The sequence below is a fragment of the Pan paniscus genome, chromosome 1 (assembly GCF_029289425.2).
Source record: "Pan paniscus chromosome 1, NHGRI_mPanPan1-v2.0_pri, whole genome shotgun sequence".
Taxonomy (NCBI): Eukaryota; Metazoa; Chordata; class Mammalia; order Primates; family Hominidae; genus Pan; species Pan paniscus.
The window spans coordinates 210193600-210217424 of record NC_073249.2 but is presented as its reverse complement, the minus strand read 5'-3'; the positions used below and the strand labels follow the sequence as shown (position 1 = coordinate 210217424).

Here is a 23825-nt window from a genome sequence, read left to right as displayed (position 1 = left end):
GTGCAGTGTTTCAGATGTCACAGACAGGTTCCTCTTTGACGAAGATGGAACTTCCACTGCTTCCCTCCTACCATGCAGGAAACACAGAAGCAACCATCAGCCGCGGGCCTGCTGGCCGTTCTCTCTGGGTACTGTGTTTGGAAAAAGCACAAAATCATTAACTTAAACATGCTTTTTTTTTTTTTTTTTGAGACGGAGTCTTGCTCTGTCTCCCAGGTTGGAGTGCAGTGGCGCGATCTCGGCTCACTGCAAGCTCCGCCTCCCGGGTTCACGCCATTCTCCTGCCTCAGCCTCCCAAGTAGCTGGGACTACCGGCGCCCGCCAACACGCCCGGCAATTTTTTGTATTTTTTTAGTAGAAACGGGGTTTCACCGTGTTAGCCAAGATGGTCTCGATCTCCTGACCTCGTGATCCGCCCGTCTCGGCCTCCCAAAGTGCTAGGATTACAGGCGTGAGCCACCGCGCCCGGCCAACATGCTTTTTCAAACCAAACACATCCCTCTCTTAGCCCTGGAGATTCAGAGCTGCCTCTCCCTTTGAAAATGAATGATCTCGCCCGGGTGCGGTGGCTCACGCCTGTACTGCCAGTACTTTGGGAAGCTGAGGCGGGTGGATCGCGAGGTCAGCAGTTTGAGACCAGCCTGGCCAATATGGTGAAACCCCGTCTCTACTAAAAATACAAAAATTAGCCAAGCGTGGCGGCGGGCGCCTGTAGTCCAAGCTACTCAGGAGGCTGAGGCAGAGGTTGCGTTTAGCCAAGATCATGCCACTGCACTCCAGCCTGGGCAATAGAGCAAGACTCCCTCAAAAAAAAAAAAAAAAAAAAAAGCATGATTTCATCCAATGCCTTCAATAACAGAAGGAGGTCCAAGTCCAGTGAGAGGGTGGAACGAACATACTGTCACAGTGGAAAGGACACGAGACAGGCGCGCCACCGGGTTGAGTCTCGCGAACAAACTGAGGCCAGAGTGCCTTCCCCAGGGCTGCACGTCAGTCAGGAAAAAAAAAAGCATTCTCTCCGACAGGTCAAATCACCGAAGCCTCGGGATCGTCGCTGGGGGCTGTGACGGGGCTGGCATGAAACGTCCCTCTGTCTGGCTGGGCGATGGGTCAGTGCTCAGGAGTTTCAGGCCTTTAAGGCCCGGCCAGACCGCAGGGGGACTCTGCAGCCGGGTCGGGGTTTCGATCCTGCGCTGCGGCCTTGCAACTGCGAGGACTTGGGGGTCGTGCTTCGTTCGCCTGGTATCCTCGTTCGTGCGTGTAGGAGGCGCCTGGCTTGCCGGGCGGTGCCAGGCGGCAAGAGGGAGGGCGCACGAGGCGTGTCCGCCCAGGGCGGCCCCTGTAAGCGCTGCAGACGCGCTGCTCCCGGCGCCCGGCCCCGCCCCAGCCTCCGCCCCACTACCGCGCAGCGCAGGCTCCGCCCCCAGTTTTCCCCGCCCCGTGGCGGGGACGCCCCGCCCGGTCCGGCCCGCTCGGCCTCGGCAGCAGCGGCTGCGGCGAAGGCGCGCGAAGGTAGGTGGCCGGGGGCGCGCGCGTGCGCGGGGGCGGGACGGACGCGCTCCCGGCGGAGGAGGCCGCGCGCCTGGGGGCGGGCTGGAGCCACGTACCGGGGCTGGGGGCGCTGTGTGTTCCGCGACTGCCGCGGCCCGGCACCGGAGGCCAGGAGAGCGTTCCCAACAGGCTCCGCGGATGCCCCGCCGCGTCCTGCCGCCCATCCTGCCCGGATTGTCGCGGGCCGGGGGCACGACAGGAGACTGGGGCCTGCAGGGCGCAGCCGTCCCTCCGCCGGCCGGGGTCCCCTCGCTCCGCGGGCGGCCGTGGGAGGCCCTCGCGACGGCCTCTGCCCCCCGCAGATGCCCTCTGCAGCTCCTGCGTGCGGGCGCCGCCCTGCACTGCCCTCCTCGTGTGGGACCCGGTTTCGTCTTCATTGCAGCCCTGCCGAGTCGGAAGCATCTCCATTGTGCGGATGGGGAAACTGAGGCCCAGAGCGCATAGTTGGGCTGGCCACGGAGGCAGGGCCGCCGGATGCTGTGCGGGGATGGGACCCTGCACCCCTTGCGCCTCTCACCATGCGGCCTCAGGCCTCTGTGCCCGGCAGCGTCTCTGGAGTGGGCATTTTGAACGAGCTCCCTCCTGATTTTTGCACAGACTTAAGCCTAACGACCATGCTGGGGCGGATGTCTGCCCCTCTGGTGACCAGGTCACAGCTCCCTCGGGAAGACGATTGACTGGGGAATGGGGACCCTGGGGAGGAGGCCTTCAGGGTGCCATCTGTCTGTTTACGCCAGAAAACAGATTTCTGTTTTCTTTCGCTGGGCTCACAGCAGGTGCTTAATAAACAGATCTTGTGGCGGGAGCAGAGGACAGCGAGGTTCAGGCACGACTCCAGGAGTCAACCCCTGGATCTCGGAGGCTCCCCACCCGCGCACATTTCCCTGACTTAACCCTCCCCTCCCCAGTCTTTCAGCCCTTTCCACCCAAGTGGCCCCTGTGGGGGGTCACTGCCTGGTTTTCACCCTGATCTCCTGGGATGCGGCAGATGCTGGCTGGATATGTGTTCGCTGGTGTCCTTCCGTGATCCCCGTCTGTGGCTGACACCATCTGTGGCCCAACATGACCCCAGCCAGAGCCAAGGGGAATCATTTCTTTTTCCATTTAACATCCTATGTTATTACTTGGCTCTTAGCATTCATTAATTCATTCAGCAGCTCTTCATGGAGCTTTGGCCTTAGCCCATGCACTGTGGAAGTGACAGTGAACTAAGCCAACCTGGCACTTTGGGAGGCTGAGGTGGGAGGACCGCTTGAACCCAGGAGTTGGAGACTAGCCTGGGCAACATCTCATCTCTACAACAAGTAAAAAATTAGCCAGACGTGGTGGCAGGCACCTGTGGTCCCAGCTACTCAGGAGGCTGAGGTGGGAGGATCCCTTAAGCCCAGGAGGTCAAGGCTGCAGTGAGCCATGATTTTGCCACTGCACTCTAGCCTGGAAAACAGAGCAAGACCTTGTCTCAAAGAAAAAAAAAAAAAGGAGGAGACAGACAACATACATGTTGGAGAAAATGGAACAGCCACTGGAGGGACCTCTTTAGCTGAGAGTGGGGGTAGCTCCCTCAGAAAGTGATATTTTTGAGCCAAAATCTGGCCGACAAGCGGGAGTCAGCTGTGCAAAAGAAGGGGGAAGTGCGTCCCAGGCAGAGAAAGTGGCAGTGCAAAGGCCCAGAGGTGGGTGCCTGCCTGGTGTTTGAGGAATCAAGAAGGCCATGAGCAGCCAGGTGTGGTGGCTCATGCCTGTAATTTCAGCACTTTGGGAGGCTAAGGTGGGTGGATCACTTGAGGTCAGGAGTTTAAGACCAGCCTGGCCAATACAGTGAAACCTCATCTCTACTAATACAAAAATTAGCTGGGCGTGGTGGTGCAGGCCTGTAATCCCAGCTACTCGGGAGGCTGAGGTAGGAGAATTGCTTGAACCCAGGAGGTGGAGGTTGCAGTGAGCTGAGATGGTGCACCACTGCACTCCAGCTCAGGCCTGGGCAACAGATCAAGACTCTGCCTCAAAAGAAAAAAAAAAAAAAAAGGCCATGAGAGAAGGGGAGAAAGGAGATGAGGTGGGAAAAGTGGAGTGGGGCCAGATCTGGTGGGCTCTGTGGGCCATGGAAGGACTTTGAACTTCATTTTAGGTGTGGTAAGGGCTAGTAGAGGGCCTTGGGTAGGGGAGGGGTATGACCTTTACTGTGTGAAACTTGAGTGAGTGAGGGGATGAGGAGGAAGCATAGAGACCCTCGGGGAGCCATCTCAGCAGTCCAGGCAGAGGCTTATATAATACACATCGGCGTCCTGGGGTGGTGCCAGGTACACAGCAGGCGCTGCAGGATGGAAGTCATTGCTGTTACTGTTTTTGTTTATTTGAGACAGGGTCTTGCTCTGTCACCCAGGCTAGAGTGCAGTGACACAACCACGGCTCATTGCAGCCTCAACCTTCCAGGCTCAAGCAATCCTCCTGCCTCAGCCTCTCAAGGAACTGGGCCTACAGAAGGTGCATGCCACCATGCCAGGCCAATTTTTTTTATTTTTTTGGCAGAGATGGAGTCTCACTGTGTTGCCAGGGCTGGTCTCAAACTCCTGGGCTCAGGCAGTCCTCCTACCTTGGCCTCCCAAAGTGTTGGGATCACAGGTGTGAGTCACTGCACCCGGCTTGCTGTTATTATTTAAAACTCTGGGCTGGGCGCAGTGGCTCATGCCTATAATCCCAGCACTTTGAGAGGCCGAGGCGGGTAGATCACTTGAGGTCAGGAGTTTGAGACCAGCCTGGCCAACATGGTGAAACCCTGTCTCTACTAAAAATACAAAAATAAGCTGGGCGCGGTGGCGCATACCTGTAATCCCAGCTACTCAGGAGGCTGAGGCAGGAGAATTGCTTGAGCCCAGGAGGCGGAGGTTGCAGTGAGCCGAGATTGTGCCATTACACTCCAGACTGGGTGACAGAGCCAGACTCCATCTCAAAAACAAAACAAAACAAAAAACAAAAACCCTTTGGAATCAGGCACACCTAGGTCGCGGCTGTGACTTGAGCTCTTTGTGGCTGGGTGCATTGGAGCCAATTATTTAACTTCGCTGAGACTTCACGCTGTCATCTGTAAAGTGAGCAGGGTGGTGCCAGGAGTGTTAAAGCAGGTAAGGGACAGATGTAACGTTTTGGGCACAGGGCCTGGCTCGTGGTTGGTTCAATATTTTTGTCATAATTTCTAGTCAGCAGCAGGAGGATAACGAAGGGGTAAGCGGATAAGAGCAGCTGCTATGTTTGAAACGAGTAATCTTTGAGGGGCTTTTTGGCTAGTTCCTGCCGCTAGCCCTGGCAAAAGGCAGGTTTGGAGGGTGGTAGTGGGGAGGGAAGGGTACAAAGGGTGTCTCCTCTGTATTTGGTCACCAAATAATGTCTCAGCATCTAGAACAAGGCACAGAGTTCTAGCTTGGGGACTAGAAAGAGCCAATAATACTCATGATAGTAATGATAACAGTAGTAATAGCCAACACTTACCCACTGTTGAACTGCAGGTAGTAATTAAGGTAACACTAGCTAATGTGATAGTGAAACCCTGAATCCTCGGAGGCTTAGTGCAATAGAAGTTTATTTCTTATTCATGAAAAGTCCTGTTGGGTGTTTGGCAGGTGGCTTTCTATGTGGCGACCCAGGGACCAAGATCCCTTCTGTCTTGTGGTTGCGGCATCCCCTAGGACCTTGGAGTTATTTCCTTCTAGCTGATGGACCAGGAAGGAGAGAAATAATTTTATGGGCCAAGCCTAAAGTGGCACGCTGTCTTTCTGTCTTAATTCTGTGGACCAGAACTTGACCACATGGCCGTATCTGACTGCAAGGGAGTCTGGGAAATGGCTTTTAGCCATATTCCTAAGAGGAATCGGAAATGCTTTGTGGTGAGCACATTGCAGTTTCTGCCACACCATATCCAGGCATATAGCTTAGCATCAAGTATTTTATTTAATGCTCATGCTAGAAACAGGCACCATTATTATCCCATTTTGCAGATGAGGAAACTGAGGCTCAGAGAAGTGAAGACACTGGTGCAGGGTCACACAGCTGGTGAGGGGCTGGTGAGCCAAGATTGGAGTCCAGGTGGCCAGATGCTGAAGCTGTTAGCATCCAGATTTCTAAGAGGAATTCAGTCATTTTTTTTTTTTTTTTTTTTTTGGAGAATTGGGTGGAAGCAGTGGACACATACACGAGGTTCAGATATGACTTCCTGGGACCCACAGAACCCAGCAGGACTCTGGGGGAGAACTTTGGGGATGGAGCCAAGGGTGAGTGTCACCTGGTGCCAGGGGCTGACATCCTGTCCCCTTCCTCCAACCCTTAGGGCCGTGGTCAGGAGAAGGCACAGAATAATTCAGTTCAGTCCCTCAAGGACATCTGGGGCCCCCTCTGCTGAGCTGGGCATGCAGGGCTGGACATGCTGGTCCAGGGGTATTTTTGGCTTCCCCCCTGTTCTGGTGGGCAGGTGTGCAGCCTGTAGAGGGGATTTTTTGGAGGCTGCCTAGAGGTAGAAGAGTGGGCGTCCCTGGGGTTTGTAGTGGCAGCTCTATCTGCTGGCCGGTTTAGTTTTTTTTTTTTTTTTTTTGAGACAGAGTCTCTCTCTGTCACCCAGGCTGGAGTACAGTGGTGCGATCTCAGCTCACTGCAACCTCTGCCTCCCAGTTTCAAGTGATTCTTGTGCCTCAGCCTCCCGAGTAGCTGGGACTACAGGCACCCACCACCGTGCCCAGCTAATTTCTGTATTTTTAGTAGAGACGGGGTTTCACCACGTTGGCCAGGCTGGTCTAGAATTCCTGACCTCAAGTGATCGACCTGCCTCGGCATCCCAGTGTTGGGATTACAGGCATGAGCCACTGCACCTGGCCAGTAGCTGGTTTAGTTTTGCCCAAATCTGGCTTGCTTGCCATTGCAACTTGGCAACATTTATCTTTTCAGACCTGTTTCTTGGTTTTCCATTTGCAGGGCAGTTTCCTTAGTTGGGCGTGAGCGGTCAAGCCTGGACTGATGAGCATTTATAAAGCACCGTGGCATTCTGGGTCTGACCTGGATACAGAAGTAGAGCCTCAAAGTGCAAATGCCTTGGCCTTGCCCTTCAGTCACTCACTGGGAGGCTGCTGGTCTAAGTGGAATGAGCTTTGGGCTCACCACTTCCCTGAAGCATGTCGCCTTGAATAGGTGAGAGCCCAATCTCCCTGATCCTCAGTTTTCTCATCTGGAAATAGGTTGAAGTAAGGATTTAATGAGATAATGTGAATATGCCCCCTTTGGGGCACAGCATGGAGCAGAGGGCACCCAGGGACGGAGGGCTGAGACATAGCAGTGTAGCAGGACGAGCCGCAGGCAAAACTCCTCAGTCACCAGGTTAAAGAGGGAAGGAGCTTTATTCGGCCGGGAACTTCAGGAGACTTGCGTCTTAAAAGCCGAGCTCCTCGAGTGAGCAATTCCTGTCCTTTTTTAGGGCTTACAACTCTAAGGGCAGGAGCCCAGACACGTGATGCTAATGACAATAGGAACAGCGGCCCCCATTGGCTAATAGCTCACCACCTGCCAGGTGTGGTAGGTACTATCAGTCGCATTTTTTTGTTGTTTTTGGTAGGACAGAGTCTTGCTATGTTGCCCAGGCTGGTCTCAAACTCCTGGGCTCAAGCGATTCTCCCATTTTGGCCTCCCAAAGTGCTGAGATTATAGACCTGAATCACCATACTCGGTCTAGTCTCATTTTATTTTATTTTATTTTTTTGAGACAGACTCTTGCCCTGTCACCCAGGCTGGAGTGCTGTGACACAATCTCGGCTCACTGCAACCTCCTCCTCCTGGGTTCAAGTGATTCCCCTGCCTCAGCCTCCTGAGTAGCTAGGATTATATGCACATGCCACCACGCCCCAGCTAATTTTTTTTATATTTATTTATTTATTTATATTTTTGAGACGGAGTCTTACTGTGTCGCCAGGCTGGAGTGCAGTGGCATGATCTCGGCTCACTGCAACCTCTGCCTCCCAGGTTCAAGCGATTCTCCTGACTCAGCCTCCCAAGTAGCTGGGACTACAGGTGTGCACCACCATGCCTAGCTAATTTTTGTATTTTTAATAGAGACGGGGTTTCACCATGTAGGCCAGGATGGTCTTAATCTCTTGACCTCCTGATCCGCCTGCCTCAGCCTCCCAAAGTGCTGGGATTACAGGCCAATTTTTGTATTTTTAGTAGAGATGGGGTTTCACTATGTTGGCCAGGCTGGTCTCAAACTCCTGACCTCAAGTGATCTGCCTGTCTCAGCCTCCCAAAGTGCTGGAATTAGAGGCTTGAGCCACTGCACCTGGCCTGGTCTAGTCTCCTTTTAGAGATGAGAAAACTGAGGCTCAGGGAGGTAACCTGTTCAAGGTCATGAACTGTCTTGAACACCATAGTTGCAAGTGACAGAGCTGAGTCTCACATGCAACCTCAGACCTGATACTGACTCCAGAGCTGTGCGCCTAAGCACTAGAGCACATAGCCTCCTTGCCCCAGGGAAAGAACAATGGGAGGTGGTGGGTGACCTCTGGGTCTCAGGGCCCTGGGATATAGGGACTGTGCCTTTTTTTTTTTTTTTTTTTTTTTTTTGAGACAAAGTTCCACTCTTGTTGCCCAGGCTGGAGTGCAATGGCGCGATCTTGGCTCACTGCAACCTCTGCCTCCTGAGTTCAATCGATTCTCCTGCCTCAGCCTCCCAAGTAGCTGGGATTACAGGTGTGCACCACCACACCCGGCTAATTTTTGTATTTTTGGTAGAGACGGGGTTTCACCATATTGGTCAGGCTGATCTTGAACTCCTGACCTCAGGTGATCCACCCGCTTTGTCCTCCCAAAATGCCGAGATTACAGGCATGAGTGCCTGCGCCTGGCTGGGACTGTACCTTCTGGATTTTCAAATGAATGAAATGAGTATTTCTTGAGTGTTGACCACGTGACCCCCCAGCACCATGTCATGTGCTGGGTATGCACACACGATACTGTTTCATCCCCGGACGGCTCCGAGAGATGAGTACCAATATTATCACATCTTACGTAAGAGGACACTGAGTCTCAGAGAGGCAAAGTCAGTGTCCCTGGTGCACCCAGCTAGTGGGGGCTGGGGTGGGTGTGAAGGGGCCAGAAGCTTCCCAATAAGTGCCTGAAGGGCAAGGCTAGGGCATTTGTAGTTCGAGGCTCTACCACTGTGTCTAGGTCAGACCTAGGAATGCCGCAGGTGTTGCATAAATGCTCATCAGTCCAGGCTGGACCGCTCATGCCCAACTAAGTGCCAAGCCTGGCCTGGGTGATCTCACAGCCTGCATTCTTTGCCCTACACCTGTTGTGGGAAAACGTACTCCCAGCATGCTGTAAATCCTCTCATTCTTAGCTAACCATGTGACTCCCGTTCTGGGCCAGAAAGTCCTAAGTCACAAATACTTAGGACTCTGGCCTTTCCCGCCGCATGGCTACTGACCCCACCCCCTGGGCTTGGAGGGCTCTAGGACCCAGCAACCTGCGCAGGGTGAAGAGTGTGTGAGGTCCTGACCTCCAGGTGTCTCCCCTGTTTCCTCCTCCCATTCCCTCTTCTCTCTCCTCCCTCCTTTTCTCTCCCTTCTCCTCCCCTCTCTTCATCCTTCCTCTTCCTTTGGCTCCCTGCCTCTGCTTCCCTCCTCTCCTGTCCTTTCCCATCCCCTCCCCCCTCAGCCCACATCCTGCTCCTCCCACCGCGGTGGTCACATGGGGGCGCCGCCGGATTTAAGCTTAATCTGCCTGGTGCTCAGCACAGCATCCTGGCTGTGGCGCGTGCTGACTGAGCTAGTCTTGGGGTCCTGGAGAAGGGGGCTGGAGGCATGCCCACAGCCTCCCCCCCATGAGCTTGGGGCTGGCGGGGGCACAGGAGGTGGAGCTGACACTAGAGACGGTTATCCAGGTGGGTCCTGGGGGCTGTGCCCACCCTGTCTGGGGCGGGGTAGCGTGGACTTAACAGGAGTGGTGAGAGGTGTGTGTGTCTTGGGGGTCAAGGGGTGGGAGAGGTGTGGTGGTGGTGGGGTATACAGGGGCCCCCCGCTTGCAGTTCCTGGCAAGATGGGGGGCAGAGGTACACACAGGGTGCACCTGCTGTGGCTCCCTCATCCCAGTGCCCTGGGTTGGGAGAAGGGGGTCTCTACTGCCAGATTTTAGGGCTTGGGGGACCTCTGGCATAGCCAGATCCTCATCCATCTAGGGTCGGAACCGGATTGGAGCCCCCAACACTGGACTGCCTCCAGTGGGGTGTGGGAGTTACCCGTAGGGTTTGGTTCTCATCTCTGGCCCTGGGCCTTCTTCCTGGGGCAGTGAGCATACAAGAGGCTCCTCCCATGGGGATTTTTTGGATTCTAACTCCCAGGCTTCACTCCATCTTGAGGGGGCTCCTGGGGACCCGTATCTTGGGCAGTAGGACTTTGTGGCTCTCCCCACGAGGCCAGGGAGCCCCGGGTCCCATGTCCCCTGAAGACCCTCTCGCTTTTCCCACAGACACTGGAGAGCAGCGTCCTGTGCCAGGAGAAAGGCTTGGGTGCGCGGGACCTGGCCCAGGACGCTCAGATCACCAGCCTGCCTGCCCGCACCAGGGAGATTGTCACCCGCAACCTCTCCCGGCCTGAGAGCCCAGGTGCCACCCCCATCCGCTCCCCTCCACAAACACCACCCACATTTTACCTCTTCTTATGTCCCTTTCCTGAGCAGTCACCATGATGATCATGACTGTAACTCGCTGTGGGGCAGGCACAGCTTTATGACAGAAGAACCCATTTTACAGATGAGGAAACAGAGGCTCAGGGATGTAATTTGTCCAGACTTATTCCGCATGTGGTGCAACTAGAAGGAAGGGCCGAGCATCTCCTGCGTGCTTGCCTGTAGCCTGCTGCAGAGATGTGAACCCCAAATCCCGTATTCCCACCCGGGGAAGGTGTGAGCTGGCTGAACCCAAGATACAGGAAGAGGGCAGCTCAGCTCAGACCAGGGTTTTGCGGAAGTCTGAGTGGATGGCGCTGTCCATCCGTTTCCCACGTGGGCAGGAAGGCGGATGGTCCCTGCTCCTCTCAGTGGGTGGCGCACACGGTGTCGTTATGTGGCTTGAGGATCTGGGAAAGGCACACTCAGTTGCAGCTGGTGTGCTGGCGTGTGGCGTTTTGGTGCTCTAACCATTGTCTGTGTTCAACTCCCAAGCTACAGACGGGCCCCCTCCTTGGGAGCGCCAGGGATGTTGGCGCCCTGGAGCCCCAGACAGGGAGAGACTCAGAGGGCCCTCACCCTGACACCTGGGGTGTATGTCCAGTTCTCCCAGGGTAGAAGGGGAACCCACAGGAGGTGGACAACCCCGCTTCTCCCGCTGGCCTTTCTTTCCCTCTTCTCTCTTTCTCCTTCTCCTCACAACCTGACCTATGCTATGCTCTCCTGAGCCCTAGCCTTTAAAGTTCCATGAAGCCCTTCTCTTGAGCGAGGCTTTGATGCTTTTCTGGGAGGATCTGGTTACTACTATTCTACCTTTTTTTTTTTTTTTTTTTGAGACAGAGTCTCGCTGTGTTGCCCAGGCTGGAGTGCAGTGGCGCAGTCTCAGCTCACTGCAACCTCCACCTCCCCGGTTCAAGTGATTCTGCTGTCTCAGCCTCCCGAGTAGCTGGGACTACAGGCATACACCACCATGCCCAGCTAATTTTTGTATTTTTAGTAGAGACAGGGCTTCGCCGTGTTGGCCAGGCTAGTCTCAAACTCCTGACCTCAGGTGATCCTCCTTTCTCGACTCCCAAAGTGCTGGGATTACAGGCGTGAGTCCGTGCCCGCCCCACCCATATTACAGATAAGTAAATCTGAGGGCCCGGAGAAGAAGACTAATTGGAAAAGGAGGGAGCAAGAACTCAGGGGTCTCCTGGCTCCTAGACTGAGCGTCTCTCCTGCACCTCCCAAACCTGCTGGGCCACACTTTAGCTGGAGTTGTGTTCACTTTACGTCCAGCTTTGTATCCCCGCCTTGCCTTCCTCCCTGTTCTCAGCTCTGTTTGCAGGCCTGGTGCTGCAGCCATTCCCACCTGGACTCCTCCCAGGGGCCTGGATGGTTTTCTTGCCCTCCCTGTTGGAGGGAGGATGTCCCACTGGACCCAGAAGCCAACCATGTGCCCACTGTCCCTTGCCAGTCCTGCTGCCGGCCACGGAGATGGCATCGCTGCTGTCGCTGCAGGAGGAGAACCAGCTGCTGCAGCAGGAGCTGTCCCGCGTGGAGGACCTGCTGGCCCAGAGCCGTGCCGAGCGCGATGAGCTCGCCATTAAGTACAATGCGGTCAGCGAGAGGGTGGGTGCCGCCCAGGTGGTGGACTAGGCCAGGGTTCCCCTCGTTCAAGGGCAGGGAGGCATCTAGACCAGGCCCACACACGGGGCAAAAGATGGGCCCTGGAGTCAGGTTGGCCTGGGCTTGGATTGAGGCTCTGCCACGTTGAGTGGCGTTGAGCAAATCACTACGCTCTTTAAGCCTGTTTTCTGTAGTGGGGATTGTAATGGGACGTGGAATTGTAGGAATCAAGGAGATAATAGAATAAAGTGCCTTGCACCAGGGGTATTTTGTTCCCATCTGTCCCAGGCCTGTTAGGGGTGTGGGACACAGAGAATGAGATCCCTAAAGATTCCTGCCCCTTGAGTTTCTGGGCATCTCCCATTGCCACGGGCCTTGGGGTTGAGGCAGTGGCTGGATGCTGGCTCGAGGCTGGTGTGGGCACCCGCGGTGTTCTGCAGCCCATCTGGGGCAGCCACAAGACCTGCCGCCACTGCCTATTGGAATGAGTTCCAGGCAGGGAAGGAAGGAGAAGCAGGCCTGTCTTCATGTCCAGGCAGGATTCACATCACCCGTGCTGCAGGCTTGTGGGGGTCCCAGGGTGTGGGGCGGGAGCTGGGTGTGAGCCGGTGCCAGGGGTGCGGGATGCTCTTGATGCACTGTCTGCTTTGGGCCTCCGGGTGGCCGGGAGGTGGCCCTGGGAAGTTGGTGGTGGCTGAAGATTGGTAAGGGACGCTCACAGCTGGGACAGAGTGTATGTGTGCAGATGAGAGGCATGCAGGTGGCAATAATGTATTAACAGTAGCTACTGTTTATTGAGTGCCTACTATGTGCCAGGCACGTGCTGAGTGTTTCACATTTAATACACCAAGGTCGGGACCATTATGATGCCCATTTAACAGAGGAGAAAACAGAGGCTCAGGGAGGGGAAGCACCATGCTGGGGGCACACAGCCAGTTAAAGTTAGACACCAGGTCTTCCAACTCCCAGCCCAGGGCTCTGTTTGGTTTCTAAACTAACCCAGTCTAGAAACAAAGTTCTGAAGTTTCGTTTCCTATGTATGGGAAGAGACACTGGGCTAGGGATTTCAGGGCACAGCTGGCCCCCGCAAAGTTGGAAGGGACCCAGAGAGGCAGGGGCTGGCCCAGGGTCCCCTGTGTGGTAGTGGCAGAGCTAGGGTTGGCATGGGACCCCTGAGCTGGACTTGTCCAGGCTGGAGTCTGCATTGGCAGGAGGGTGTGTTGTGTTCCTGTGTATGACTGTGGGGTGTGCCCGTGTCCTGGGATTTGCCTGGCTGGACAAATCCCCGACTAGTTGGGACTTGTAGAGGAGCAGAGTAGGCGGCCCACAGTGGCCCCTGGCATGAGGACAGTGGAGAGCTAGTTTTCCCAGGGTCTGCAGCAGGTGTGTAGGGCACGCTGGCCCCAGTCATGAATTGTGGGTGGTGATGGGGCCCTGAGCCAGGCACCCCTTTCTTTTGGTCCACGCATGGCACAGTGCCACACCCCCAGGGGCTGCCTCTTAAATGCCACCTTCTGAAGCTAGCCCTGCCCCCAGGTTGGCAGGGAAGGGAAGAGGTGGGAGGTAGCAGGTTCCTCCTCTGCTGGGACACAGCTGCTGGGGCTGGGACTGCAGCACAGGGGGTCTGAGTTAGTCTAGAAAGCTCCCTCCTGTGGTTAGGGGGGGCCCAAATGGCACGCAGAGGGCGCCCGCTGCTTCAGTTGTCCTCTATCCACCATGGTTTGAATGAGGCCCCACCTGGAGGCAGGGGTGGAACAGGAATGACCTCAAAGGCCTTTCCTGGAGGGTGGGTCCCCAGAGAACTTCAGAGCCTAGAGATCACCTCATCACAGATAGGGAAAGTAAGTCCGGGAGAGGGGCATGATAGGCCCAAGGTCAGTGGTGGTCCTGGGATGAGGCCCTTGGTCCAGGGCTCTGCAGTTGGGCAACATTCTCTTTCCCTGCCACCCCCTTGTCCCCATGGCCACAGGTGGCAGTGCCTGCCCCTGTGGCCCTCACTGGCATGTTGGGCTGGGTTGGTGGGCAGTCAGCGAGATTGTTCTGATCTTTCCAACCCTGCAGCACCCCTGGCATGGGGAGCGGAGGGAGGGTCAGGTCTGTGTCCTGTTAACTGCATGTCCTGCAGGGAAACTGAGGCACTCCCAGAGGCCACCTCCCAGCCAAGAGAGAGGACCTCAGGGCCCCCAGCATGGGGGTCCCCCCTTCTTGCTGTCCCTGAGAAGCAGGTGTAGGCGCAGCTGGGAATGGAAAGGAGGGAGTGGTCACGCCTCCCTTGGCTCCAGAGGACAGACCCCCTGGGCTCCCTCGTGTCCATAGCAACCTGGAAAGAGTAAATTGAATGGCGGTCTGAGGGCAGCGGTTGCTAGGGGAGACAGTCAACTTCTTTCATCTCTGGCTTAGTGGCAGCCTCCTTCCCTTTTGAATTACAAGTAAAATTGAAAGGCTGTTTTGTGCAGGGTGAAGTTTGTGGAAAGGGGTGAGGTGTGGCCGAGAGGGCCCTGGCTCTGGTTCTGAGCATTGGAGAAGGGGGAGGAGAACCCGGCAACGGCCTGAACCCCTCTGTGTCCCAGAGGCAAACAGCACCTGCTTCACACAGATATGCAGTGTGTACACGACACGGGCTACACTGGGCCCCACACAGAGACACACAGATGCACAAAACATGCCACAAACAACATAGTGAGACCCTAAAACCAGGCCACACAGAAATACTCCAATTCACAGAATATGCACAGCGTAACCCGCACCCACAGCCAGATGCCACACAACCCCCATAGTGAGACCCTAAAACCAGGCCACACAGAAACACTCCAGTTCACAGAATATGCACAGTGTTACCCGCACCCACAGCCAGATGCCACACAACCCCACACAGGCACAGAACAGTCCCCCCACCACCGCGGACCCATAACAACCATATGCAGATGACACAGCACGCTGTCTCCCACCTCATGGGTGCACACGGACAGGAAAAGCATACAGTTCAACACAGCCACCAACTGGCCCACAAAGGTATGCCCAGATGCACAAAGTGTGTATCACACATACCAGGGAGCCCAGGCACACTCCCCAGACCCACCACGTGCGGTTGTACGCTTGCCCCACCAACACACAGACATATACCCTGATACACACAGCCAGGCCCAACACCCGCGCCACAACATAGACCTTCAGCCACAGATGCCGCCTTACCCGTTCACGGGAAGGCTCAGATGCACCAAACAGTCGACGTGAACTCAGCACCCACACACTACACACACAGCGTCCTGCGTGGAGACAAATGACAAAATACACCCCACTCGCACCTAGTGAGAGCCACCAACATCAGTGCACAGCCTGTGTGGCTGCCTCAGGCCACCGCCACCACACACAGATGTGGACACCGCTCACCATTGACCTCAGTGGGCTTGGCACAGACACTTGACAGGCCTGCAGCCGCCATCCAGGCAGAAACCCCCTACTTCCACCTCCCCTGCACAGCCTTGGACTGTGTTCCTCCAGACTCAGGGGGAAGCCCCCAAGTAGTCACAGTTAGCTCCTCCCTATTGGTGGGGCTGCCATGCACGTGTCCCGGGGGTGGGGTGGGTAGAGATGTCCTTGCTTTGTCTGTGGCTCATAGAACATCTCTGGGCATATGGGGTCAATGCAGGCCTGGAGGGCACCTTCCCTACCGCTAACCTGGCCTGGACCCAAGACCCGAGATGAGCCTGGGTGAGAGCAGCTGCCCTCCTGTTGGCTTCCTGTGGCTGGCGTGGCCCTGCACGGGTGGGCTTTTGAATGCCTTGCCTGGTCTGTAGCAGGCCAGGTCCTGAGGATGCAGATGGTGAGTGCGGGGCTAGCATCAGAGTAAGCTGGGCTGGGGTGTTGTCGCTGCCAGGTGCCCTTGAGCCACTGTGTGCTCTCCTACTGCCCTGCTCCTCCCTCACCTCCCTTCCCCCAACAGCTGGGGAAGATGAGGGGCCACCTGGGGCCAGCAGGTGCCTTAAGGGAGTTGAGAGGGTTCTATGGCTGGTAGGGACAGCCAGAGCCCACAGGGGTCTGAGGATGCGGGGGATGGAAGCTTCCTGGGGGTGGAGGAAGGGCAGCAGCAACAGAGGCTTTCCTGCAGTGAGGATGGAGGGGACCTTTTTTTTTTTTAAGACGGAGTCTTGGGCCGGATGCTGTGGCTCACACCTGTAATCCCAGCACTTTGGGAGGCCGAGGCGGGTGGATTACGAGGTCAGGAGTTCAAGACCAGCCTGGCCAACATAGTGAAACCCCATCTCTACTAAAAATACAAAAAATTAGCCAGGTGTGGTGGCGTGCACCTGTAGTCCCAGCTACTTGGGAGACTGAGGCAGGAGAATCATTTGAACCCGGGAGGTGGAGGTTGCAGTGATCGGAGATCGAGCCATTGCACTCCAGCCCAGGAGACAGTGCAAGACTCTGTCTCAAAAAAATAAATAAATAAAATAAAATAAAAAATAAATAAATAAAGATGGAGTCTTGCTCTGTCGCCCAGGCTGGAGTGCAGTGGCACGATCTCGGCTCACTGTAACCTCCGCCTCCCAGGTTCAAGTGATTCTCCTGCCTCAGCCTCTTGAGTAACTGGGATTACAGGTGCATGCCACCACGCCCAGCTAATTTTTGTATTTTTAGTAGAGACGGGGTTTCATCACGTTGGCCAGGCTGGTCTTGAACCCCTGACTTCAAGTGATCTACCCACCTTGACCTCCAAAAGTGCTAGGATCACAGGCATGAGCCACTGCACCCAGCCAGAAGGGGGCATTAATATGCAGGCGCCGTATAGGGCAACATCTGTGTGCACCTCTTACAAATCTTAATGCTGTGTATATGAGAGGGTTCCTTCGTGTCCTCCGGGAATGTTTGAGGTTGCCTGTATGTGTTATGTGTGTGCATATCTTTAAGCTCAGATATGCATAGACAGATTGACACCTCTGTTTTGAATGTATTCCCATGAGCTCATCCCATTAATTCACTATCGCAACAAATATTTACTGAGCGTGAGCCACGCCATTCCACAGCCACCATTCTAGTACTAAGATACAATGAGGAACAAAAAATCCAGGCTTTCCTGAGCTCACATTGGGGTGGGGGCATGGTGGGAAGACACAGGCATCAATGTAATAAACAGAAACCACGACAGGGCTAAGTGTTCTGGAGGAGAGGCGCATGGTGTACTGAGGCCCCTGAGGTTGACCCAGGTGCACCTTTGAGCTTTGCCTGCATGGTTTGGGTTTGTGGGCTCACCTGCATGTGTCCATGCATGCCCTGTCTGTGTGCCCGTGCATGGCTGCATCACCCCATGCACACATGCACTGCCCCTGGGCTTGCCCACATGTACTGCTCCCCAGGGCGCCAGGCTATCAGCCTACAAGGCATTGTGGGTCTGGGCCCAGCCTGCCACCCCCTACAGAAGCCTGAGCCTGCCTTCCCAGGAGGCCCAGAACTCTCACCCAGGGCCCTTCCCTGCAGCTGGAGCAGGCTCTGCAGCTGGAGTCTGGGGAGCTGGAGACGCAGGAGCCCAGGGGGCTGGTACGGCAGAGCGTGGAGTTGCGGAGGCAGCTGCAGGAGGAGCAGGCCTCCTACCGGCGCAAGCTGCAGGCCTACCAGGAGGGCCAGCAGCGGCAGGCCCAGCTTGTGCAGCGGCTGCAGGGCAAGGTCAGGACCACCCACTGCTGCTCCTGTCCTCCCACCTGTTCACTTTGCCCCGCCCCAACCCCTGGGGCTCACCATCAGCTCCCCATCCCCAGATTCTCCAGTACAAGAAGAGGTGCTCAGAGCTGGAGCAGCAGCTGCTGGAGAGATCTGGAGAGCTGGAGCAGCAGCGGCTGAGGGTGGGTGCCAGTGTGGGGCAGGGGCAGGCCCTGCCCTCCACCTGCCCAACCTGATGCTTTAACCTCTCTCCCACCTAGGACACAGAACACAGCCAAGACCTGGAAAGCGCCCTCATCCGGCTGGAGGAGGAGCAGCAGAGGTGAGGGCGCAGCAGGGAGGGCCAGGGCTGGCAGGATGGCCCCCTGCGTGAGCGCCTACTGATCCCCTGTGCCCCATTCAGGAGTGCCAGCCTGGCCCAGGTGAATGCCATGCTCCGAGAACAGCTGGACCAGGCAGGCTCGGCCAACCAGGCTCTGAGTGAGGACATACGAAAGGTGACCAACGACTGGACACGCTGCCGCAAGGAGCTGGAGCACCGGGAGGCGGCATGGAGGCGCGAGGAGGAGGTGGGCATGGGGGTACAGGGAGGCCAGCCTGACCCAAGAGGAAGGGGCACTGCAGAGGAGGGAGGACTCAGAAGCCTGGAGAGGGAGAGGAAGCACTATCCAAGGGAGCCTGTTAGCAGAAGTAAATAGCCGTCATCACAATAGCTGGTCTTTATCAGTGTGTAGCATGTACCATGTGCACGGTGTGCATTGACCTTTGTTCCTCATGATAACTGCATGTGGTAGGTGCTATCATTCTCCTCATTTTAAAGAGAGGTTAAGGCCGGTCGCAGTGGCTCACGCCTGTAATCCCAGCACTTTGGGAGGCTGAGAGATCGTGCCACTGCACTCCATCCTGGGCAACAAAGCAAGACTCTGTCTCCAAATAAGTAAATAAATAAATAGAGTTTAAGTAACCTGCCCACAGTCATGCAACTGGCAGCTGGGATGCAAAGCTAGGTCCCTTGCATTTTTGCCCTTCGTTGCTGCCTCTTGCAGCCGAAAGAGGACTTGAAACCCAGGTCCCTGTGCAGGAGGGAGCCATGAGGCTTGGGAGGCTGAGCATGGCCGCTGCAACACAGCTCTGTGCACAGGCCCACAGGAAGACCCAATCCCTGAACGACGGTGCCTCCCAGGATGGTCGGAGATGAGGGAAGCAGTGGGAGGGAGTAAACCCGCTCTCACACCAACCCTTCCCTCGGCATGTCTTCCCTCCAGTCCTTCAACGCCTACTTCAGCAACGAGCACAGTCGCCTGCTCCTCCTCTGGAGGCAGGTGGTGGGGTTCCGGCAGCTGGTCAGCGAGGTGAAGATGTTCACTGAGAGGTGAGGCCTGGCCGGGGACGGGGCAGCAGCTGAGAGCCAGCCCTGCTCTTTATGTCCAACTGAACTCAGTTGAATTTCAGTTCAACTCAACGCACTTACTGTGCACAAGGGCCGGTGAGGACACAGAGGCAACTTGTAATAACCATTACCACAGTCGTGGCAGTCAGCATTTATTAGATGTTTACTCTGGGCTAGGCTCTTTGTATATTTCATTTCAACTAGTATTCACAGCTTCCCTGTGAGGTAGGAACTGTGTTCATTCACATATTACAGATGAGGACATTGTGGCGCAGAGAGGTTGAGTGATCTTCCTGAGGTCACACAGTAGTACATAAGTGGCTGAGTCAGAGTTTGAAGTTCCTGATTTTTTTTTTTTCTCAGACAGAGTCTTGCTCTGTCACCAGGCTGGAGTGAGGTGGCACGATCCTTGGATCACTGCAACCTCCACCTACTGGGTTCAAGCAATTCTCCTGCCTCAGCCTCCTGAGTTGCTGGGATAACAGGCACATGCTGCCACACCCGGCTAATTTTTTTTCTTTTTTTGTATTTTAGTAGAGACGGGGTTTCACCATGTTGCCCAGGATGGTCTCGAACTCCTGAGCTCAGGCAATCCGCCAGCCTCAGCCTCCCAAAGTGCTGGGATTATAGGCATGAGCCACAGCGCCAGGCTGAAGTTCCTGATTTTAATCCACTAGAATATTCAGCTTTGCTACCAAGGACCTCACAGCCTCTTGTGATGAAAAGATGTAGATCCCCAAAATTCTAGGCTGGGCACGGTGGCTCACGCCTGTAATCCCAGCACTTGAGGAGGCCGAGGCGGGTGGATCACCTGAGGTTAGGAGTTCAAGACCAGCCTCAACATGGAGAAACCCTGTCTCTACTAAAAATACAAAATTAGCTAGGCATAGTGGTGCATGCCTGTAATCCCAGCTACTCGGGAGGCTGAGGCAGGAGAATTGCTTGAACCTGGGAGGCAGAGGTTGCGGTGAGCCAAGATCCCGCCATTGTACTCCGGCCTGGGCAACAAGAGCGAAACTCCATCCAAAAAAAATAAAATAAAATTCTAGACTGAGGAAGCAAGTGGTCAGTGATACGTACGTGGAACAGAGGGAATGTCCTCGAGGCTCAGAAGGATGGGAGGGGTGGGGAGGTCAGAAAAACCACTTTGTGGAGATGGAATTTGCACAGAGCCTCAAGGGATGGGTAGGGTTGAAGCAGAGCAGCAGGCGCTCCAAGCAGGAGCAAGGCATGAGCAAAGGCATGGAGGTGGGAGCCCATGGCAGCCAGGGGGGTTGCAATGAAGAGCTGGTACAGGGAAAGGAGAGCCTGCCTCAGCGGGGGAGCTTGGGCCTGCCTGATCTTTGAGCAGGGGTGTCTGATCTGTGTGAGCAGTCAGCTCAACAGTAGTGTCAGGGAGGCTGCGGAGAGAGCCCCAAGGCAGGAGGCCAAGGTATTTCATTTAGTGCGTTAAAAACATTTTAGTTAGTAATCTTTTCTTTTCTTTATGGCTCACTACAGCCTCAGCCTCCTCGTCTCAAGCAATCCTCCTACCTCAGATCCTGTGCAGTTGGGACCACAGGTGCATGCCACCAGGCTTGCTGATTTTTTTATTTCTTGTAGAGTCGAGGTCTCACTTTGTTGCCCAGGCTGGTCTTGAACTCCTGAGCCCAAGTGATCCTCCTGCCTTGACCTCCCAAATGCTGGGATTACAGGCGTGAGCAACCACACCTGGTTTAATAATCTTTTCTTAATATCATCAAATAGCCAGTGTCTAAATTTTCCATATGTCTCATAAATGTCACAGATAGGCCAGGTGCAGTGGCTCATGCCTATAATCCCAGTACTTCAGGAGGCCGAGGCGGGCGGATCACCTGAGGTCAGGAGTTTGAGACCAGCCTGGCCAACATGGTGAGACCCCTATCTCTACCAAAAATACAAAAATTTTCCAGGTGTGGTGACACATGCCTGTAATCCCAGCTACTGGGGAGGCTGAGGCCCCAGATTCGCCTGAACCCAGGAGGCGGAGGTTTCAGTGAGCCGAGATAACACCATTGCACTCTAGCCTGGGTGACAGAGTGAAACTCTGTCTCAAAAAAAAAAGTCACAGATAGTCTTCCTTTAGTTTTTTCTTTACAATTTGTTTGAATCTAGATCCACAGACATTCACAAAATGTAAATGGTTGCTTTGTCTTTTTTTTTTTTTGAGATGGAGTCTCACTTTGTTGCCCAGGCTGGAGTGAAGTGGCACGATCTTGGCTCACTACAACCTCTCCCTCCTGGGTTCAGCAATTCTATGGCTTCAGCCCCCTGAGTAGCTGGGATTACAGGAGTGCGCCACCACGCCCAGCTAACTTTTGTGTTTTTAGTAGAGATGGGGGCTTCACCATGTTGGCCAGGCTGGTCTTGACCTCAGGTGATCCACCTACCTTGGTCTCCCAAAGTGCTGGGATTACAGGCCCAAGCCACTGTGCCCGGCCCCTGCTTTGTCTTTGAAGTCCCTTTTAACTTATTTGTTCAGGAAACTGGGCTAGTTGTCCTTGGAGATTCTCATGGTCTGGATTTTGCTGGTTGCATCCTTATGGTGTCAATTAACATGTTTCTTTATCCCATGTATTTCCTGTAAATTGGATGTTGGATCTAAAGCTAGGTCAGGTTCAGGTTCTTCTGCTTGCTTTTTTGTTTGATCAAGACTCCATAAGTAGAATGTATTCTTCCAGCAGGATGCCCCTATGCCAGCTGTCTCTCTTTTCAAGATCCAACCCACTCATCAGAGGCTGCAAAACTGTGAGCTTCTCATTTAGTCACTCCTGTGTATATTAATTAGAATTCTGGAATGAGGCACTTTCTCTCCTTACTATTAGATAACCAGTGGTACTGTTCATTCAGGAAAGGAAAGGATTTAACCTGTATTATGGACTGAAAATACATTTTTTTTTTTTGAGACAGTCTCTCTCTGTCGCCCAGGCTGGAGTGCAGTGGCACAATCACAACTCACATTAGGCTTGACCTCCCAGGCTCAAGTGATCCTCCCACCTCAGCCACCCAAGTAGCTGGGACTACAAGTGTGCACCACTATATCTAGCTAATTTTTGTTTGTTTGTTTGTTTTTAGAGACAGGGTCTTGCCATGTTGCCCAGGCTGGTCTTGAACTCCTGGGCTCAAGCAGTGCACCTGCCTTGGCCTCCTAAAGTGCTGGAATTACAAAAATGGGCCACCATGCCTGGCCTTAAAATACAAAACAAAAACAAAAACAAAAATTTTAAGTAGCCTTTAAAATTTTTATATTTTACTTTTGATTAAGTCACATGTTCACAAGGTTCACATTTCAAAAGGGTACACAGTAAAATGGCTCCCTCTCACCTCTGACCCCAGATATTCCTCTTCCCTCCTTGGAGGCAAGCAGCATTATCAGCTTCTTTTTCTTTTTATATATACAAATTTTTTCTTTTTTTCTTTTTTGCTGCTGCTGCTGCTTTTTTTTTTTTTTTTTTTTTTTTTTGGCCACCAAGTTACCATGAGAAGCATTATCAGCAGTTTCTTTTTTTTTTTTTTTTTCTTTTTTGAGATACAATCTTGCTCTGTCTCCCATGCTGGAGTGCAGTGGCACGATCTTGGCTCACTGCAACCTCCGCCTCCCGGGTTCAAGCGATTCTCCCACCTCCGCCTCCCAAGTAGCTGGGATTACAGGCATGAGCCACCACACCCAGCTAAGTTTTGTATTTTTAGTAGAGGTGGGGTTTTGCCATGTTGGCCAGGCTGGTCTTGAACTCCTGACCTCAGGTGATCCTCCTGCCTCAGCGTCGCAAAATGCTGGGATTACAGGCATGAGCCACCATGTCTGGCCTATCAGTTTCTTAAGTGACCTTCCAGGGTTATCTTACATAATCAAATAAAGCAGATCACACACACACACAGAGACACACAGACACATGCACACTTTTTTGCATATACGCCTGGTAAAATTTCATCTTCACAGTTCTTGAAGATGCTTTCCTCACCTACTAGTTATAACTGGGAGGTGGTTCTGTGTCAGGCCAGGAAGAACTTCTCCACCGGTTTTTTTGTTTTGTTTTGTTTTGTTTTGAGACGTAGTCTCACTCTGTCGCCCAGGCTGGAGTGCAGTGGCCCAATCTCGGCTCACTGCAAGCTCCGCCTCCCGGGTTCACGCCATTCTCCTGCCTCAGCCTCCCGAGTAGCTGGGACTACAGGCGCCTGCCACCTCACCTGGCTAATTTTGTTTTTGTATTCTTAATAGAGACGGGGTTTCACCGTGATAGCCAGGATGGTCTCGATCTCCTGACCTCGTGATCCGCCCGCCTCGGCCTCCCAAAGTGCTGGGATTACAGGCATGAGCCACCAAGCCCGGCCTTCCACTGGTTTTTCTTGGCCACAGAGTGTTCCACAGAATGGATGTACCATCATGTACTTAGTAGCAGTCCCCTTTTGATAGACATTTAGGTTGTCACCAGGATTTCTTACACGAGCAATGCTGCAGTGAACCTCCTTGTCCACAAGCCATCTCCTCTGTGCTGGGGTATATCGTTGGATACGTTCTTAGAGGAGGAGCCGGTGGGGAAGGTCCTATGCATGCATAGTTTTCAGAGCTCTCCCTCAGTGCCTTCCGTTATGGTTGTATCACCCTCCCACCAGCTGTGTAGGGGAGGGCCTGTTACCCCAGAGCCCCTCCTTGTGTATTATGTATCCCTTTTTTTTTTCCCCCAATCTGAGAGTGGACAAATGGCATCCCAGTGTAGGGTTTTTTTTTTCTTCCTCTTTAGTTTTTGAGATGGAGTCTCACTATGTTTCCCATGCTGGCCTCAAACTCCTGGGCTCAAGCAATCCTGCCTCAGCTTCCCGCATAGCTGGGACTGCAGGTGCATGCCACCGCACCCAGCCTAGTATAGTTTTATTTTTATTTTATTTATTTATTTATTTTGAG

General features: G+C 54.2%; 1 protein-coding gene across 15 annotated transcripts in view; it reads left to right on the top strand.

Annotated features, from left to right (window-relative positions):
• Window positions 1-490: 490 nt before the first annotated feature.
• CROCC (ciliary rootlet coiled-coil, rootletin) overlaps window positions 491-23825 on the top strand; it is a 59478-nt gene continuing 36143 nt past the window's right edge. For 2 of the 15 annotated variants that reach the window (XM_063594516.1, XM_063594517.1), the window contains exons 1-8: window positions 491-1512; window positions 10051-10186; window positions 11708-11862; window positions 17335-17520; window positions 17613-17696; window positions 17775-17836; window positions 17918-18083; window positions 18780-18886. In XM_063594516.1, coding sequence (XP_063450586.1) covers window positions 844-1512; window positions 10051-10186; window positions 11708-11862; window positions 17335-17520; window positions 17613-17696; window positions 17775-17836; window positions 17918-18083; window positions 18780-18886 — 1565 coding nt within the window. In that variant the 5' untranslated portion in view covers window positions 491-843. Of the gene's footprint in view, window positions 1513-5128; window positions 5817-9258; window positions 9467-10050; window positions 10187-11707; window positions 11863-17334; window positions 17521-17612; window positions 17697-17774; window positions 17837-17917; window positions 18084-18779; window positions 18887-23825 lie in introns of those variants that run through there. The other 13 variants (XM_063594514.1, XM_063594511.1, XM_063594509.1 and 10 more) reach the window with 13 other exon arrangements.